Source organism: Dermacentor variabilis, chromosome 5 (assembly GCF_050947875.1).
Source record: "Dermacentor variabilis isolate Ectoservices chromosome 5, ASM5094787v1, whole genome shotgun sequence".
NCBI lineage: Eukaryota > Metazoa > Arthropoda > Arachnida > Ixodida > Ixodidae > Dermacentor > Dermacentor variabilis.
In genome coordinates, this window is record NC_134572.1 from 41,874,527 (window position 1) to 41,880,526 (window position 6,000).

Consider the following 6,000-nt stretch of genomic DNA (forward strand, 5'->3'; position numbering starts at 1 on the left):
CCCCGTCGCCAAGCGCTGGGCTATTCCTGCCCCTTTTCTGTTTAACACCTCATTTAGTCAACCTGCTACTACGAGAAGGTTGCGTCCGTGGGCATTTTCCGCGAGCTTTTCTTTTGCGCGCTCCGGGGCAAAACCCAACGTACCCACTGGAAATGTCCTTACCACCACTCTTTTGTCGCCTTTCACCCTCTCCACAATTGGATCTGAGCACCTAGCCATGTCTGAGTCGCCGGCAATTATCACCCTTTCACTCTCTCCTACTGGCGACGCCTCTTCCTGCTTCCCTTTGACATCCTTTTCCGCGTGATTCGGACTTGACAAGGGGCATTGACCTCTACGTTCCTGCTTTGTCTTTGTGGCCGCTTCAAGGTAGGTGAAGCTCTTTCCAGCTACCACCGATCCCACGTTGCACGCATTCCCCGGGCTTCATTGACATTCCCTGTCCTATCGGGAGACAGCGTTCCATCGTCACGACCATTCTCGTTCATGATGGCGGCCCTGTTCAGCTTTTCCTCGGCTGCTTTAAGTCGTTATCGCACCGCCTTCCGTGCATCATGCTCCATATTTAGCTCATTTTTGAGCTTTTAGACCTATTTCACAAGCTCATCTTCGGAGTCCTCGATTTCATTTAATCTAGCATCGGCATCAAAGTGTCTGCCGATGGATTAGATTTCCTCTCCATTCTCATCCTTCCCCTCGTCTACCTTGAGGGACTCCCCGCACACCGCGAGCTTTACCATTTTTTCTTGCCATGTGTTGCACTTGGCTTTTTCTAATGCAAGCACCGAAGCTTTCAGAACATGCGCCTACTAGTAAAGGCCGATACGCTTAGAACCCAGATCCTTGAAGCGTCGCAAAGTAATTATCACCAATGTTTTAAAAGCAATAAATGCCGCAACGACTTAAGGCGTGACACGCGTGTTCGCAGTGTTCGAACACGCGGCCACGCTCTAACTGTCTTACCAAAGAAATATCCCTGATACCAATGCGCACACACAAAAACTACTAATAGCTAAAACTGCCCCAACGCCTCCTGGCCAGCGCTCGTTCCCTATAACGGTAATACATATGGCTATACGTATACGCCGACTCGTTATATCCGCGCTGTCGTGTGTTGAGCCGTGTTGGGCGATGACGTAGTTTGCGTGAAACTTGAATATGGCCCGCGGATTTCTACGCCATTCACTTGCACGAGTTAACGGCTGACGCTGCCGTTTGCACATTCACACGTCACACGTGCACGCGGCGAGTCCAGAGCAGGAAAGGGACCGGACAAGCACTCACAGCAGGACAGCAACGTCGTGTGCTCTACGAGAACGACCGGCCCCGTTGGCTCGCCAGCGTCCCGTCTGGCGCAGTACAGCACAGCTCGCCTCCGGTACTGCAGCCGCTGGATGCCACCACGCGAGTCGCAGTGCAACTGCGGCGCCGCCATCCAGTCGGCCTGGCCCTGACGGCGCTCCGCCGTGGTGTCTTGCTGTGCTGTTGTTACGTGTTGACGCCTGGCATGTGTTAGCTCGAATGATCTCGAGTGAGAGGGGAGACAGAACTTTGAGTACTCCAGTGAACTTTTACTGCTTCAGAAACGATTCAAGAGAGCCTCGTTTTCTTTCTTTTGACACTGAACGAAAGCGTCCTCAATTTTTTCTCGTAGTACGGGCACACAAGATGCAGTTGTTCAGATGCAGTTGTTCAGTTCAATGCAGTTGCACGGGGTCTCGGCAGGTTGCTCCATAGTCGCCATCCAGTCGGCCTGGCCCTGACGGCGGGCATCGTAATACCCAAGGCATCGCAATACCCAAGGCCTTCTGGCGGAACCGTTGTCAAGGCGAAGTAATGAAAGACGCAATTGGATCAACAAAAATATGGCAAAAGTCACTGGAGCAGAAATGTGGGTATAGCGATAACAGGAGCAAATCAAGCGAGAAGCGAAGCTTCTACAATATTTAGTTGTATTTCCTCTGTATGTGTTTCTGTGAGACGTCCTTCTTCGTGCCTTTCTTTATTTCAAACCTGTAATTAAGCGAATTAAGAGCGGTTCGAAACATCTGGTGTGCCATGCAACGAAGCGCATGTGCTCCTTGAACGCGATTGCACCGTTTTAATATGTCTGTACCGTAACGAGTCTGTGAACGCTGGAAAGAGATATTATTGAAGTATTGCGCTTGTCCCTTATATCGCAAGCACAGCGCGTGGGCAGGTGTTAGTGACGTGTGGCCAACAGGAGAATATATCTGCATGACAAATCTCTGGCTGGCATTGATAAGTATGGGCATACTTAAGACATACAGGTGCGGCCGACGGGGTGAAAAGATGTGCACAAGAAATCACCAGCCAGCATTGCAAATTGTGGGAATTTTCAGGACAAACATAAAGCTTACTCAACAAAAATAGCTGTTGGATGTAAAATGTCGAAGGTTTACAAATATATGCATACTAATTGGCATACGCGAGTGCTCTTGGGCACACACTACACGCATGCAGCACACACGATTTCGAAACAAAAAGTTTATTCTATATGGCTATATTTCTTCTATTGCAACCATGCGTGCGAAATAAAACGCCAGTCCTACTTACTGAGGTGTTTTCTTTTATTTTTCAGTGCACGGCAAGTGTTCTCAGACAACCCCTGGAAAATGTTTCTTCAAACGACGCCTTTGAGACCACCTCGATTCCTACGCACTGTCGATAGTCAAGGTCAAAAATACATTACCCGCAGCCTCGGCGTTCTTCTTCGCTCATTAAAAGTTCAACGCACGGTCACTGCTGTATACTGTTCAGGCCTTTTCATATATTAGTGCCTTCTCCGCCCCCCCTCGCACTAAAAGTGTCAAACGCAATAACTTATAGTGTTACTTTCACAAGCCCAAGTTGAGAACCTGTTACATAAAAATATGAAAAGACAGGAAAAAGCAGGTTTCAGTTATACATGCGATGCATAGTCCATGGATAGAGAGAGAGAGAGAGAAAGGGAAAAAGCAGGGAGGTTAACCAGACAGAAAGATCCGGTTTGCTACTCTAGGCTGGGGAGAGAGGGGAGGGGGAGGTAAAGTGATAGCAAAGTATAGATAAAGAAAGAAAGGAGCATAGACATACAATCACAGACGGTCATTGTCGCCGCGTACTGCCACCGCACAGCACATTAGCACTTGCAGCACTATGAACATCTGTTAAGGCTACAGCCGCTTGTCCAATTCTGTTGCCTTTAAAAACTACAACAGTGCCCTCGTTGCCCTCTGCTGCGATGATTTGTTATGGCGGCATTTTAAAATAAGTTCCTCTGTTAGAGGAAGGTTTGGGTACAGGCTAGTTGGTATTCCATGGTATCAATCGTCATTTACAGCGCATACATAGACGAGGGACAAAAAAAAAGGACGACGAAGACGAAGACTTTGACCGAAGACCTCTGTTAGAGGTCTCGGTCATGTCTCGTTGGGTGACATGTCTTGAAACTGATGGTGGTGGCTTTCGCTGGGAAGACCACGGCTCCAGAGGAACACTGGATAGTTGCCGATCCATCAGTATAGATATGTACGTGTTCTGCGTACTTCTCGTGCAAAAGGAGCAGAGTTAGTTGTTTAAAAGCAGGTGATGACAACTCAGATTTTTTCCTGATTCCTGGTACAGTGAGGTGCACTGTAGGTCGAGCCAAACACCATGGAGGAATCGATGGCTTAGTTGCGGGGGTGAAGCCTGACGGGAGGCAGGTGTAATACTCCGAAATCGTAGTACAATATGATGCCTGCGGCCTTTCTGACGGTAGTGCTGCCAGATGGTGAGAACGGGCACGGGCAACGTGCCTAATGTGCCCTCTCAACACTTCCACCGCAATGTGTGTTTGTATGTGTTGGTCCCAGGCGATCGCAATAGTTGCTACTGTCGATGTGCATTTTGGCAAACCAAGACAAAGCCTGAGAGCCCGAGCTTGAATAGCCTGTAGAGCACGAAGATTTGTCTGGCAAGTATTGGTCAGTACGGGCAAGCTGTATCTCAAGAATCCCAGGAAAAGAGCCCTGTAAAATTCCACCCCTTGCATGCACTGACATTCCCAAAGTCTTTCCGCCCAGAAACTTGAAAAGCTGGGAGATTCCTGTCAGACGCTGTTTCAAGTAGGTCACGTGCGGGCTCCATGAGAGATCTCTATCAATGATTATGCCAAACAATTTGTGAGTCTTCTCATAAAGAATTATCTGGCCATTTATTGAGATGGCGTAGGGTTTCCTTGGTTTGCGAGTGAATGCCATCAGTGCACATTTGTCTGACGAGATTTCAAGACCTTGGTTGCGGACGTATATAGCTGTTACACTCTAAAAACAGTTGCACCCTTTGGGGTGTATACTTGCCACACAACAAATATCATCATCTCTCTTGTCCGCATTTCATTTCTTTAACGCGGCGAGCCTGGTACTATCCAGTAACGAAGAGCATGCGCGTTATCAGCATGACATAGCCTTCCCGACAGGAAAGTAATGAGCGCAGCGTTTTCAAGAAAGAAAATGCGGGCAAGACAGATGACGATTATTGTTGTGTGGAAAATATACACTCCAAAGAGTGTAAACTTTTCTTAGAGTGTAGAGCAGCAGCTTTTTGAAGTCTTGCACGTATCTGAGGACGTGTCACATCTGAAGTCCATATACATATGTCGTCTGCGTACATTGATATCTTGATCGCTGCTGGCAAATGATCAACGAGACCAATGGGTGTGAGGTTGAATAGGGTTGGGCTTAGTACACCACCTTGAACACCTCGGTACGTGTAGTGTCGTGCGGTTTTACCATCGCCGGTACACGCAAAGAACGATCTCATAAAAAGGTAATTAGAAATCCATTGGAAAACTTGACCACATAGGCCAACCATCTCAAGAGCATCGAAGATAGCCTCGTGAAATACGTTATCGTGTGCCCTCTAGACATCCAAGAACAAAGAGCAGATAATTTTTTACGTGACTTTTGATGCTGGACATGCGAAGCGAGATCAACAACACTGTCTACTGATGAGCGATCTCGACGAAAACTAGCCATGCAGTTTGGTAACATGTTGTAGTGTTCCAGGTACCACTCCAAGCGGGCAAGGATCATCTTTTCAATTATCTTTCCCACACAGCTGGCCAGCGTTATTGGGCGGTACGAGGTGAGTTCAAGTGGGGACTTGCCTTGCTTCAGGAGAAGGACTAAGCGACTTGTCTTCCATTCTTCGGCAACCATGCCATCCTGCCATAATAAGTTGTATAGATGTAATAGTTCTCTCCGTGCGCCATCACTCAGGTTGTTCAAGGCGCGGTAGGATATTCCACCTGGTCCCGCGGATGAAGAACGCCTGCATAGAGCAAGAGCCACTTCTAGTTCCTCCATTATGAAAGGAAGGTCCATGCGGCAGTCACGTCAAACAGGGATGTGACTGGGGGCTGGAAAGCCTGGACCAGTTGCTTGGTCAACGATCCTTGCACAATATTATTCTGCGACATCAGCCTCTAGTCGCGCCTAAAAGAGCGCCAGCGCTTTGAATGGGAAGCGTTGTTCAGGGAGGAAACGTAGACCACGTATGGTTCTCCAGATGTGGGAAAGTGACTTTCGGGGGTCTAGTGACTGGCAAAACGTTGTCCAACGTCGAGATGCCAATCTATTTATACGACGTTGAATTTTCTTTTGTAGTTGTCTGGCTATCCTAAGGCCTTCGATGGATTTTGTACGCCGGTAACGCCGCTCCGCACGACGACGGAGTGCACGAAGTCGCTCCAACTCTATATCCAATTCCATCTGCTTCGACGAAGCCGTGCCCGTGCACGTGGCGTGTCGCATTGCAGTCTTGATTGTTTCCTCTAATTCCGAGGACAAGACCTCTCGACAAGCATCTTCCATGACGGAAGTAAAATTAGTCCAGTCACTTAATCGGATGGTGTTTCGTGGGATGGACCTGGACATCCCTTTGATGACAAAGTAAGTGGGAATGTGATCACTCCAGTGTGTCTCGATATCCGAAAACCATTTAACACATCTTGTG

The 6,000-nt window shown here is 48.2% G+C and overlaps 1 protein-coding gene across 1 annotated transcript in view; it reads right to left on the reverse strand.

The window, feature by feature from the left end:
- LOC142583505 (uncharacterized) overlaps positions 1-5,204 on the reverse strand; it is a 79,131-nt gene extending 73,927 nt beyond the window's left edge. The window contains exons 1-2 of the mRNA XM_075693993.1: positions 5,153-5,204; positions 1,285-1,482 (exon numbers count right to left, since the gene is read on the reverse strand). Of these exons, the coding sequence (XP_075550108.1) occupies positions 1,285-1,482; positions 5,153-5,204 (250 nt within the window). The remainder of the gene's footprint in view (positions 1-1,284; positions 1,483-5,152) is intronic.
- Between the last annotated feature and the right edge of the window lie 796 nt (positions 5,205-6,000).